At 57.2% G+C, this 13593-nt stretch overlaps 1 protein-coding gene across 1 annotated transcript in view; it reads right to left on the bottom strand.

Moving 5' to 3' along the window:
* Positions 1–31: 31 nt before the first annotated feature.
* Positions 32–13593, bottom strand: part of RYR1 (ryanodine receptor 1) — a 108300-nt gene continuing 94738 nt past the window's right edge. The window contains exons 92-107 of the mRNA XM_032390159.1: positions 13149–13559; positions 12156–12232; positions 11447–11600; positions 10323–10409; positions 9069–9320; positions 7934–8064; positions 5682–5724; positions 4419–4549; positions 4255–4315; positions 3639–3785; positions 3248–3382; positions 1308–1464; positions 848–912; positions 657–757; positions 411–462; positions 32–266 (exon numbers count right to left, since the gene is read on the bottom strand). Coding sequence (XP_032246050.1) covers positions 171–266; positions 411–462; positions 657–757; positions 848–912; positions 1308–1464; positions 3248–3382; positions 3639–3785; positions 4255–4315; positions 4419–4549; positions 5682–5724; positions 7934–8064; positions 9069–9320; positions 10323–10409; positions 11447–11600; positions 12156–12232; positions 13149–13559 — 2100 coding nt within the window. The 3' untranslated portion in view covers positions 32–170. The remainder of the gene's footprint in view (positions 267–410; positions 463–656; positions 758–847; positions 913–1307; positions 1465–3247; positions 3383–3638; positions 3786–4254; positions 4316–4418; positions 4550–5681; positions 5725–7933; positions 8065–9068; positions 9321–10322; positions 10410–11446; positions 11601–12155; positions 12233–13148; positions 13560–13593) is intronic.

Below are 13593 nucleotides of genomic sequence, written 5' to 3'. Positions count from 1 at the left end.
CCCAAATGTCAAGAACCCAACACAGTGATGTCAGGGGAATAGCACAGACTTTATTTCTCCAGTACATGGTCACCTGTCCCCCAGCTGCCTTTGGGGAAGGGCTTTGGGGCTAAGGGACTTGTGAGAATAAGGCACTTGAGGTTGGGGTGAAGGGCCAGCTGGGGCGTGTCTCAGCTAAGCTGGTCCTCGTACTGCTTGCGGAAACAATCACCAGCTGGGAAGAAATCCCAACATCTCTCCTGGTACATCTTCCAGACATAAGACTCCTAGGGTTGGGGCGCGGGGAAGAACTGGTTGGCCGCATCTCAAACGTTCACGCTGACGTGAGCTTTCTCCTGCCGCCTGCTGCCTGACCTCATATGAAAGCTCTCCATGTCCCTCCCACTGCCCTCCCATTAACAACCCCTTACCTGGCCCGTGTGTTCTGTCTCGTCCTTATTTATCAGATACATCAGGAAAAACCTGAGGGTGGGAGGACGGCGGAGATAGGTCAGGACTACCCTCACTTTCTCCTGATTGGCTGGCTGGGAAGCCACCCGCCTGGATACCACACCTGACTGGTCGATGCCCAGTACCGGGCCCTCGCGGTCGGCGGCCACGCCCCCCCCCCCCCCCCCCCCCCCCCGCCCACGACGGGCCCACGGGCCCAGGCTCACATGTAATTGGCCAGGTTGTGCTCCTCCAGCGTGTGGGTCTCGAACCCGTGCGGTGTCGTATCAAAGTAATCGCTGCCGATGCCGCAGATGAAGCACTTGGTCTATGGGTGGCGGGGGACATCAGAATCCGGGCCCATTCAACCCCCCCAGGGTCCCACATTCCCTCTGGGTCGCCCCCAGACTCGACCTACCTCCATATCTTCCTTCACTTGCTCTTGTTGGTCTCGGAGCTCGCCAAAAGCGTCGATGATCAGACCTGCGGCAGCAGGTGCGAGTCAGTGCCCGACCTCTGAGCCCGCTCAGACTCTTCCCTCTTCTGACTACCCACCCCTGAGCCTAGCCTCCCACCCCCCATCTCCCTCATCTCACCCTGCTTCCTAGAGATAATAACACCTAGCGTTTATTGAGAACTTTTTACGAGCAAAACACCTAGGAATTGATTTAATTCTCACAATAACCCTGTGAGGTTAGGATAGTTAATATCCTCATTTGCAGATGGAGAAACTGAGGTCCAGAGAGGCGACTTGCCTAAAGTCTCACAGCAGGAAGAGGCAGACCCAGGATATGAAGCCAGGCTGACTACACTCTTAAAGGAGCCAGTCTGCCTCTGGGCACTGGGCCCCCACTCTCACAACCCCGACCAGCACTGACCCTGGATGATGGCCAGCAGGATGACGATGACAAAGAAGAAGAAGGTGATGTCGAAGACCACTCGGTACAGCTCATATTCATCGCCTGCCGGGTCCTCAATCTCATCCCCGATGCCCCCACCAGCTCGGACACCCACGTACATGTGAAACAGGTAACACTGTGGGGGGGGGGGTGACAAGCATATTGGTTATGCGTTCTATCATTCGACATTCTCCAAGGACCTCCTGGGCCCTGGGCTGAGGGGACACGCAGACACAGCAATGACTGAGCCAGCTCTGGGCCCTGCCCTCACAGGGCTCACAAACAGGGCATCACATAGTGACAGCCCAGAAATGATCATGGCTGTGATAGGGAGGACACAGGCAGAAGGGGCAGATCCAGGGTGGGGGAAGCGCAGGCTGATCAGGGGAGAAACGGGGGGAGCACAGGAAGCTTTGAAGCTTTGAAAGCCTGACTCAGTCAGGGTGATCAGGCAAGACTTGCCTAGAAGAGGGGACATGTGAGAGCTGGAACTTGAAGGAGGTGTTAAGTGGGAGAAAGTGTTCCAGGCAGAGAAAACCACATGTGTTACGTAACCACTGGGGAGCAAAGAATACATTTTGCTCCCAGGAGGAACTGAAAGAGGTTCAGCGAGGCTAGAAAACAGAGCTCCAGTAAGCAAGAGCAGGGAGAGAAATGAGGCCAGCCGATGGTTAGGGAGGGCTTCCTGTAGGAGGCAGCATTTAAGTTGAAAGGTGACGTGTCAAGTGAGAGAGGGGCGTGGACATGGGGCCTGTGGTGGAAGAGGGAGAGAATGTCAGATGCAGAGGGCTTGGGCGGGAGGAAACACATGGTCTTAGGGGAACCAAAAGAGGACAGGAAGCCAGGGAGCAAAAAGCAAGAGAGACTGTGGTTAGACTCGGGTAAAGCTGGCTTTTCCCTGGCATTGTGAGCCGCGGTGAGGGATTCGATTTTATCACACAGCATTGGAGCGCTACAAGAAGGTTCTGAGCAGGGAGGAGGCCACAGTCTGCCTGGCACTTGGGAAAGACTTTCCACTTGTTCTTTCTGTGTCCCCAGGAAGTGAGAGAACCCTGTGTCTTGGTTAAGAGCTGAGGCTGGTGACTGCGGTGGGAACAGGGCTATGCGTGGCAAGACTAGGTCTCGTGGGGCCTCAAATGTCAGGCTGAGGGGCTGGACTGGGTCCTGAGAGCATGGCGTCAGAGTACAGGACATCTCGTGTGACAGCCCCGAGATCATTCTTCTCCACTGTGGCCCGCGCCTCTACAGGGCAGCTCAGTCTGTGTCATGACCACCGTTATCAGAATAAAAAAGAATGTATAAACAAGCATGGCATGCTGATACTTGGGTGAAATTTATATATATATATATATATAAAATATAATATATTTTAAGTAATCTCTACACCCAACCTGGGGCTCGAACTTACAACCCTGAGATCAAGAATCGCATACTCACTCCACCTACTGAGCCGGCCAGGCGCCCCTGGGTGAAACTTTTGTAGAACACGATGAGAGTAGCTAACACCTATGGAATCCTTAATACACGCCAGGCTCCATTCTAAGACTTTTGAGGGAGCTCCACTGAGTCCTAAAATCAGCTCTAGGCTGTAGGCACTGTTATCACACACCCATTTTCCTGGGGAGGACACCAGAGCACGCGGAGACTGAGTAGACTACCCCAAATCTCATGTGCACGACAGGGGCACGACGCCTGAGCACCCCAATAATAACAGCTCTAAAAGCCCAAATAACATGACGGCGGCGGCGAACGCTTACCGAGCACGGATTATGTGACCGGCACTCCTCAAAGGCCCGCACAAGTACCCGCTCACGGAACCCTCACAGTAAGTCGACGAGGTGGGTACTACTACTAGCCCCCTTTACAGAGGGTCGGATGGTCAGTAACGGGCCCCCGGGAGCGCCGGGGGGAGAGCTCACCGTCATCATGTCATCGCACTTCATGTCAGGCTCGTCCTCATCCTCACTCTTGTTGTAGAACTTGCGGAAGAAGTTGAAGGCCACCACGGTGTACAGGTAGACCACCACCGCCAGGAGGCCCACGGTCATCAGCAGCTGGGGGCACGCGGGGGCCCCGTCAGCTCCACGCTCAGCCTGCCCCTCCCCAGGCCCAGCTTCCTGGGTCCTCACCCCCCGCCTCCAGCCAACATGGCCCTCCCTCCCGGGTCTCACTACCCACACCCACCCTGGCTCAGCCCGCCCAGCCTTGCCCCTCCTCGCAGGAGCTGCCCAACCCCCCCCATCCACCCCTACTCAGACTACCAGCTCATCCCCGCCAGGCTCACACCCCTCAGTCAGGTCCTCTACACACCTGCTTCCCATTATGGGTGACGGAGGAGAGGATAGTGCGCAGCGTCTTGACCCCCATGGCGATGTCCAGGAGGTGGGCAGCGAAGAAGAAGTTGTTGTAGTGTCCCAGGAGGGACATCACCATGTACCAGCCCAGGTATAGGAAAGACTGTGGGCACACAGGGTCAGGGGTCAGGGAGCGTGCGCGATTCATGGGGAGCACTCTGGGGGTCAGGGAGCGCTCATGAGGGTCAAGGGGCATTTGGGGGGGTAGGGAGCACTGTGGGAACAGGGGGTCCAGGAACATTTGAGAGGGATGGGAGTGCCCCGGGGGTCGGGTGCCATCTCTGCCTAGGGAGCATGTGGAGGATCGGGAGCACTCGGCAGTAACGGAGCATGCTGGGTGAGAAGCCATCCCCAGGGGAAGTTGGAGAACCCTCTGCGGAAGGACCTAGTCTGAGAATTCAAGAGCACCCGAGGGACAAGGGGCCTTGGGGGGCAGGGGGCTTCACAGGACCAGGCGTGCACAGGGGCTCAGGAGTCAGGCCCTGGTCAGGGATACCTGGGGTCAAGGATACCCCAGCCCTCCAAAGGCCCTTCTCCCGCAGTTCCTCCCCCAACTATGGGCCCGTCCTCACATTGTCTGTGAAGATGACCCCGAACTTCCAGATCTGGTACTTGACGTCAATGGACATGAGCCTGTGTGGGGTGGGAGGAAGAGGGACGGCCAGATGTCTGACGCTCAGACCCTGGCCACCTCCCCTGGCCACCCCAGGCCTGTGCAGGCTGGTCCCCGACTCACCAGGTGAGTAGCCCCGGTGGTGGTTCGGGCTTTCGCTCGTTGTGGGCTGTGATCTCCAGCGTGGCCAGATCCATGCCCAGCAGCTCGGCGATCCGCTCCCGCCCATAGATGTCCCCGTGCTTGTCCAGGACCTGCGCAGGGGAGCGTGTGATCGTGGGGACACGGCTGGAGTGGGGGAGGGCCACAGGCTGCATGGGGGGAGGCTGGGGACACTGTAAACTTCGCGTGAGAAATTGGGGGTGCATTTTTCAGGAGAGAAGGGCCAGAGCTTTCTTCAGATCCTCAGGGGGAGGGCCCAAAAGGTTCAGTTGATTCATTAGCCAAATTCATAAGGTTAATTTATTATTATCAGACTGGTAGTCAAGGAACCCTATATAATTGGGCCTCTGTCATCTGTGAACTTACCTTCTCCCACTCACCCACCTCCTTCACTCTGCTCCAGCCGCACAGACACACAGACCTGCTCGCAGTTCCTCAAATATACCAGACACATTCCTGCCTCAAGGCTTTTGCCTCGGCTCTTCCTCCCGCCTAGGACACTCCCTCCAGATTCTACCCAATTCACCCCTTCACTTCATTAACTAGTGTGTCCTTTCCTGCCTACTCTTGGTCAACACACACACACACACACACACACATTCCCCTCTTCACTTTTTTTCTTGTACAACACTTATCACCATCTAAACCCTATAAATGCGCTCGTCATCTGTTTTGCCAGCTTGAGTGTTGGGCTTCCTGCTGGATTCCGGCTCCCTAAAGCACACAGCAGGTGTTCAATAAATGTTTGTTGAGCGAATGAATGATCTAGTTTTCCTGGGTGCCAGATACCGCTCATGCAGTAGGCCATATAATCTTTACAACAACCCCGTGGGGTCAGCCCTCTTATGCTCTCACTTTGAATCTGAGGGAAACTGAGGCACAGAAAGGCCGACACAGCTAGGAGTAGAAAAGCAGGCAATCCAGCCCCAGAGTCTGTGTGCTTAAAACAGTATGCGTCACCTCCTCCCTCTTAACTAATACTTACTGGGTCCTCACTCTGAGAGCCTGGCACTATGCCACGCTCGTTACGTGTATCACGTCAACACAGAGGGACGGGTGATTATTGCGCCCATTTCCAGATGGGCAAACTGAGGTGCTCCTCAGGCAGCCAAAGCCCCTTGCCTAAGGTCGCACATAAAGCGACTGCTTGTCAGGGCTGGGATGGCCAGGTGGCAGCGAGACCCAGCCCGGGAGGCCCTGCCACCTCCCCATCCACGTCCTCACCTTCCGCTTGACAAACTTGTCCCAGTAGTTGCTGGGGAAAGACCTGCCGAGAGAGAGAGAGAGAGAGAGAGAGAGAGAGAGAGAGAGACCCCGAGGTGTTAGGGCAGGAAGGGCCAGGAGCCACCAGCCGGGCCAGGGTGGGCGGGAGTTCCGATGCTTTTCGCCCAGGGGGCCCCGCACAGTAGGACTGCATCTCACCGGGAGCCGGGCTCTAAAGACCCCCTGCCAGGTGGAGTTTGCCCCAGGTCAAGCACTACCCCAGCGCCATCTTTGGTGGGGCCCGCGGGAGGCAGCGGGCTTGCATGCGGGGCTGGGATGTGCAGAAGACACAAAATGGCCCTCCTTGCCGTGTAAGCTCATGGGGTGATTCTGGCCCATTAGTTACCAGTTTTCTGATTCACAAGCTGATGCCCTACAATCCTGCCAAGGCGGTGAGTGAGTTCTGTTGGGTTTGGCGGGGAGAGTTATCATGAATCCACGGGCTCAGACCTGTTTGATGTGTTTCAATTTGTGGTACTTGCTCTCCTTACTGAGGCTCAAATTGCCCCCGATTTGTCCAGCGGGAGCCCCTTCCAGGATCCCCTTCTGGATGCTGCTTCCGACTGAGCACATCCTTGCTTCCTGACATAAGGTAACCCTGGCTTGCTGCACTTCCCTGCCCCAGCCCCGAAATCTACCGCTTCTCCAAGGAGCGTGGTTCCTTTTTGTAGGACATGGTATTTAGAAGTCAAGGTCTTGGGCAGACCCAACTTTATTTATTTTTTTAAGATTTTATGTATTTATGGGGCGCCTGGGTGGCTCAGTTGGTTAAGCGACTGCCTTCGGCTCAGGTCATGATCCTGGAGTCCCGGGATCGAGTCCCACATCGGGCTCCCTGCTCGGCAGGGAGTCTGCTTCTCCCTCTGACCCTCCTCCCTCTCATGCTCTCTGTCTCTCATTCTCTCTCTCGCAAATAAATAAAATCTTAAAAAAAAAAAAAAAAAGATTTTATGTATTTATTTGACAGAGAGCAAGAGAGCAAAGCAGGCAGGGGGAGTGGCAGAGGGAGAAGGAGAAGCAGGCTTCCCGCGTAGCAGGGAGCCTGACTTGGGGCCCGATCCCAGGACCTTGGGATCATGACCTGAGCCAAAGGCAGATGCTTAATGACTGAGCCACCCAGGCGCCCCTAGACACAACTTTAAACAGATGTTTCCGGGGCACCTCGGTGGCTCAGTTGGTGAAGTGTCCGATTCTTGGTTTCGGTTCAGGTCATGATCTCGGGTTCCTGGGATCAAGCCCTGCATCAGACTCTGCGCTCTGTGTGGAGTCTGCTTGTCCCTCTCCCTCCTCCTCTTCCCTTCCCCACCTCTCAAATAAATAAATAAATAAAATCTTAAAAAAAGAATAAACAGATGTTTCTCCCTGACTCTCTCTGTTAAGCACGTGTGCTTGAATGTGTAGCAGTTAGATGTGCCTTTGATGGTGACAATGAGAGCATAGGATGTCCTTGGTGTGGTTTCTCTCCCTTCCTGTCACCACCTCTCCTGGGCAGGACCCCATAATAAAATAACTTCCAGCACTTATCTAGGATTCACTGTGCCCCAGAAACTACACGAACTCATTTCTTCAGTACAAGATCCTCGGTGCTATTATTTACCCTCCTTTTTACAGATTAGGAAACAGGCACAGAGAGGCTAAGTGCCCAGACCGAGAATTCCCAGCTAGGGTGTGGCCAAGCCAGGCTTTGAACCTGATCTGGTGTTCTTATTCTAGAGATGATGTGGCCCCACTGTATGAACATGTGAAATGGGACTTGATGGCAGGGGTGGGGGTGTTGGGGAAAGAGTGGGCTGGGAGTGCAATTTGGGGGTCCAGAGTCCCACCACATTGCTCTCCCACACCCTCGTTCCCTCTCTGGGGTCAATTTAAAAACCCAATGATTTCCTATTGCCTATTCCTGGCAGCTGGGTAAGAATCACATATGGGGGCAGGGTTTAAATGCAGATTCCTGGGCCCCACCCCAGACTCACTGAGGCAGAATCTCCAGGGTCTGGGCCCAGGGATCTCTATGTGTCACCAGCAGCCCCACAGGTATGTTAACACTTGGGGAAATTTGTCCGTATTACGGACAGGAAGACTGAGGCTTGGGGAAACTGAGTCAGGGCTGGCAGTGACTGAAACCTGGGTCTTCTGAAGCCCAGGCCCGGCCTGGAGTGGAACCCCAGCTCTGTCACCCCCCCTACCCGCCCCGAGGTGGGGGGGCCGGGCCTTACGGCGTGTTGAGCACCAGCCGGTCCCACTGGCCCTTCACATCATCATCCTCAGGCTGCTCCGTGATGTAGAGACCGTCAAACTCCAGCTTTCGGGCCAGCTCCTTCTCCCGTTTAAAGATCACCAGGGGCACCTGGATCGTGCAGGGAGGCACAGGGGTGGGCGTCAGGCACCGGCGGGAGCCGGGAGATCTTGCTGGCACCGGGGTGAGACCCCACGTCCGGGAGCTTCCCCAGAGCAATCAGGGCAGATGGGCCAGGGCTGGGATGGGAGTGAGTCAGGAGAGCCCAGAAGTGGTGCCTGACGCAGCCTTGGGGCTTCCCCAGGGAGGGGGGATGAATAAAACAGAGGCAGGCGAGGGGCGCCTGGGTGGCTCAGTCGTTAAGTGTCTGCCTTCAGCTCAGGTCATGATCCCGGGGTCCTGGGATCAAGCCCCGCATCGGGCTCCCTGCTCTGCGGGGGGCCTGCTTCTCCCTCTCCCACTCCCCCTGCTTGTGTTCCCTCTCTCACTGTGTCTCTGTCCGTCAAATAAATAAATAAATCTTTAAAAAAAAAAAAAAAGAAACGGAGGCAGGCGAAAGGAGCCGGAAGTGAGGCAAAGCATTCCAGGCAGAGGGAACAGCATATGCAAAAGTTCTGAGCCAAAAGAACTCTATCCCTCCAATAGTAAAGTATCAAGATTTGCTCAAACAGACCCCTTGGAACCCAAACTGAAGCTCTCATAACACGCCTTCTGGGGCATCACAAACCTCAGGGATCAGAATCCACACTCCCCTGTTAGCACCCATGTTATGTCCGAGACCCCAGAGGCTCCCCACACGCCTTCATTCACCAACTGATCAGTATATAGAAAATAATATTCGCAGTGACAAAGTCTGCCTCTTGATCCAGAAATTAACATGGTCCTAGGCCCCGGCTCCTCAGCTGTGACCCACATGAGTTCCCAGTTTGAATACTGTCCTTGCTGAAGACCCCAATCCTGTACCCAGGCCCCCAGCCCTCACTCCAGTTCCAGGCCCCCTCTGTCCCCACCGCCACGGGAGATCCCCAGCCCCTGCCCTAGACCCTCGCAGCCGGTGGCCCAGCACCTCTCCCTGCCCAACAAGCCCCTGCCCCAGAACCACGGTCGCGACCCACCTTGAGGCAGTTGTAGCCGATGATGCAGAGGAAGGCCACCAGCGTATGGAGCAGGCTCAAGCAACGCAAGGCCGGCTCCATGTAGCCTGTACTCTCCTCCAGGAAGTAGTACACCATGTTCTCGTCCTCGTCGCCCTCCGCTTCCTCGCCGGCCCCCGAGCCCCAGCCAGAGCCACCACCAGACCCTGCGCCTGACAGGTCCCCGGCCGCCGAGCCCTCCATGTCGTCCTCCCCTGGTGGAGAGTCTGAGACCTGAAACGGGGGCAGAGGTCGGTCAGGGCCTGCCACACCCAGAACCCACCAACACAATTAACGGCCTCCATTCCTGAGGCTGGTTGGGGGGACAGTCAGATACAACTTCGGTGAGACTGTCAATCAGGATGAGGGGTGGGCCTGGAACCCTGGCTAGCAAACCAGACTCCGTCCTGGGGATCGGACTATCGGACTGATGGGACGACGGAAACCGTGAGAGCGGATTCTCCTTAACAGCGGAGCCTTGAAGAGACTGACCAACAATATTAACACGAATACTAAAATTCGGCATAGCTAATGTTTACACAGCACTTTCTATATACCAAGTGCTGTTCTAAGTGCTTTACACACGCTAATCCTCTTGTCATCCCCACAGCTCTCAGAGCTAGATACTGTCAGCGTCCCATTTTACAGATGAGGAAACTGAGGAGCAGTGAGATTAAGCCCCTTGCCTAACATCATACAGCCAGTGGGTGGTGGAGCTGGGATTTGATCCCACAGAAGCCAGCTAGACCGCTTCTCTATCCTGTTATCAAGATCCCTGGGCAAGACCCCAAGGGCCCCTTTGTCTCTCAGGAGGCCTGGTTCTTAGGCCCTTCCTTCCATTCCATGAGCTGCTCATTTCCTCCTCCTCACAGATTTCTCTTTAGCTTAGGTGAAAGCAAAGAAGCTTCACTGAATCAGTGCATGTTGCAGAGAGGCCAAGTCCCACACCCAGGGGCATGGGGCTGGCGAGTGGCAGAGCTGAGCGTGGAAGCCGGAACTGGTTCCCTGCTCTAACTCCTGCAGATGGTCAGGCATCTGTCCCAATGCACCCCGATACCCACACATGCTCCCATGGGGGTCCCAAGATCCAGGTGTCCAGCCCGAACCTCCCCGGCACCCCTGATCCAACACCTTGTCCCTTCACTGTGGGGGCCCTGGGAACCTGGTAGGGGCTGAGCCGCCCCATCCCCCAGCCCAGATAAGCGCCTGGTCCTCCAGATCCCTCATGACCAGCACCTTATAAAACAGCAAGATGAAGTTGATGGCAAAGGCCAAGAAGAGGGCAAGGAATCGCAGAGTATAGAAGTTCCGGGAGAGGTAGTTCTAAGATGAGGAGAGAAAGAGAAAGAGCTCACAGTCCACCTTCTTGCCTGGAGAATTCGCCCCATCATCCACCCACCAATCCAAAACCTGGTCCCACAACCTAGTTATCGAGTGCTTACTGTATACCAGGACATGTGCTAAGAGCTTTATACACACGAACGTGTATGGCTCTCACCACACCCCCACAAAGCGGGCACGGCAGATCTGCCCATTTTGCAGATGAGAACACCGGGGCTTGGGGAGGTGACATGTCTTGCTCAAGGTCACACAGCCAAGAAGTGGCAGACCTGAGGTTTGAGGCCAGGCACTTAACCTCCAGAGTCCACACTCTCAACCGCTCTAGTATGCTGCTTCCTGTGTGAGGCTGCCCCGTCTGCTTTAGCCCAGAGGACACTTACTTCCATCTCTCCCTCCCTCATTTTCTCTCCATTGTTCTCCCTGTCCCTCATTCTTCCCATGCATCCTCGCTGGACCACTTTCCCCCCAACAGGTTTCCTTCAGCCCCTCACATCAGGCTGGGACTGGAGAGGAGGCAGGACAGGCGGACCCCCGAGCCCTGCCCTCCCAAACTGCCCCCCTTCTTCCTGGCTTGGATGAGATGAGTTCTCCTCCCAGCCTCGGACGGGAGGGGCTGGGACCGGAGCGGTGACTCTGACCCAAAGGCTGAGAGCCAAGAAACAGGCCATGGTGGGAGGAATGGCAGCATGACCTCGGTTGGATTTAGCTCTGGATAGCACATGGGGGTGGGAAGCCGAGGCAGGTGGCCCCAGATGAGCAAAGGTATGGAGGTTGGAATAAGGATCTTGAGCAGGGAGAGTCAAGGAGCCAAGTGGGGGACCACCTAAGATGCTGCCCTGTGACCAGGTCCTGACTCCGTCTGGGGACATCTGTGCCCTCAGGCCAGCCTGGCCTCTTCTGAGAGATAAGCCTGGCACAGGTGAGCTCAGGAACGGGGTGCGGAAGAGAGGTGGTGTGAAGGCACCGAGGGGTCTCCCTGGGAGAGGAGGTGTCAGCAAGCCCCTTTGCGGGGTCCTCACCAAGAACTTCACCCTCTGCACTTCCAGTTCTCCCCAGAATTCCAAGCCCCCGCCTCCAGCCTCCTCCTTCTTCGGAGGGGGTGGAGGAGGTGCCATCTTCTTGGGGGGCTCTGGTGGGGGTTCGGGGACTTCTTCCTTCTCCCCATTCTCAGCACTGCAGGGCAGGACACAGAAAGAGTGAAGAGGTGCCCGGGCAATCCATTCATTCATTCAAAGCCATGCACTGGGGGCCCACCCCATGCTTGGCCCAGGTCTGGATGGTGTTGGGGACACATTGATGAGTCACTGCCTTCATGGGGCTCCGTCCAATGGTGGTACAGACTGGTCACCAGGCAGTGGCAGCCCGGAGTGGTCAGGGCTGGGGTGGGGGACGCTCAGGGGGTTGTGGGAGCCCCAGAAACACCTCTTCCACTTGGTGGTGGGGGGGGTGTCAAGGTAAGCTTCCTGGAGGAGACTCGTGAGCCCAAATGGGAAGGAGGAAGACTGAGATGAACATGGGAGAAAGTGCTCTGAGCGGAGGGAACAGCCCACAGGAAGGCTTGGGGTAAGAGAGGAGCACTCATTTCCCCCCTCCCTTAGACAGAGCCCCTCCTCTGGGCCCCAGTCTGGGCTGGATGAGGCTGAGGACACAGCGTGACCTCAGGAGGCTCCCGGTCCAGGAGGGAGGCCATGATAGGGGCCAGGCCCCTTGCACTCCAAGGCCACTCACTCGGCTTTCTCGGGCTCGGGCTCGGGCTCTGGCTTGGGTTCTGGTTCTGGAGGCAGCTCCTCTTCCTCTCCATCCACCTGGAAGCAGGGCAAGCATCAGGGAGGAGCCGCCACCCCAGCGCCTCTCGGAGCGCCTCTGCCTGTTCCTCTGTGTCCCTGGGCAACCTACATTTTCCTCTCCTCCCATCAGAAGAGGGATTTTGAGTCTTGCCTTACAGAGGAGAAACTGAGGCTCGGGGAAGTGGAGCGCCTTGCCAAAGCGCTGTGCGGAGGCAGGCTGACTCCAAGTGGAGCTCTTGTTCCCCAGGGCTTCCCATGGCCTTGACACCCAGGGCACTCAGGGCACGGAGGGCCTGAGGCTGGGGGCTCCCTGATTCCTCACAACCACCTGTACATCTCTGAGGGGCTCTCGCAGCGGCCCTGACCCTATCCCGGGCTGTTCTAGTTCCCAGTGCCCTTTCCCCTCTCATTAGGTTTCGGAGTCTCTCCTCTCTCTGGCTGCAGATATCTTTTTTTTTTTTTTTTTTTTTTTTTAAGATTTTATTTATTCATTTGAGACACAGAGATACAGAGAGAGAGGAGAGCATGAGCAGTGGGAGAGGCAGAGGGAGAGGGAGAAGCAGACTCCCTGCTGAGCCAGGAGCCCGATGTGGGACTCGATCCCAGGACCCTGGGATCATGACCTGAGCTGAAGGCAGACGCTTAACCATCTGAGCCACCCAGGCGCCCCTGGCTGCAGATATCTTGATGTCTCCCAGAAATACTACCTGTTTCAGGGTCTCCATCTCTGAGTCCACTTCTCCGTGGGTCTCTCTATCCCTGGTCTGTGTCTCTCTGGTTCGTCTCTGCGGGCCTATCTCTCAGGCTCTCTCCCCCCTCTCTCTGTCTCTGAGAGTCTCCCGCCCCGTCGGGTCCTCCCTCTTACGCCCAATGTCTCCAAAACCCCGGAACCCCCCCCGCAAACTCCCCCCTCCCGCCCCGCGGGCCCTCTCACCCCGAGCTTCCTCTTGATGATGGGGGAGCCCTCGGGCGTGGGCGGCTCCGCGGGCGTCGTGTCACCCATGTCCCCGAGGCCGCCCGCCCCTTCGGGCCGGAAGGGGCCCCCGTCGGCCGCGGCCACGGCCCCGTCGGCGCCTCCCGGGCCGGCCTCGTGCGCCGCCGCCTCCTCGTCGCCCGCGCCCTCCGCCTCGTCGCCCGCGCCCTCGCCCGCGCCCTCGCCGTCCGCGTCGCCGCCGGGCCCGGTCGGCTGCTCGCCGTGCACCTCGTCGCCCGTGGGGTCGGGCATGCCGGCCAGGAGCTCGGTCACCGTCACCTTCTTGGCGCCCTCCACGAGGCCGCCGCCGAAGAGCGAGCCCCAGAGCAGGCGCAGCGCGCCCGCCGCCGCGCCCGCGCCCGCGCCCGCCGCGCGCGCCACCACGGCCCAGAGCAGCGCCGCCACC

Source organism: Phoca vitulina, unplaced genomic scaffold (assembly GCF_004348235.1).
Source record: "Phoca vitulina isolate PV1807 unplaced genomic scaffold, GSC_HSeal_1.0 scaffold58, whole genome shotgun sequence".
NCBI classification, from domain to species: Eukaryota; Metazoa; Chordata; class Mammalia; order Carnivora; family Phocidae; genus Phoca; species Phoca vitulina.
The sequence above is the reverse complement of the archived record's forward strand: the minus strand, read 5'-3'. Positions and strand labels throughout refer to the sequence as shown.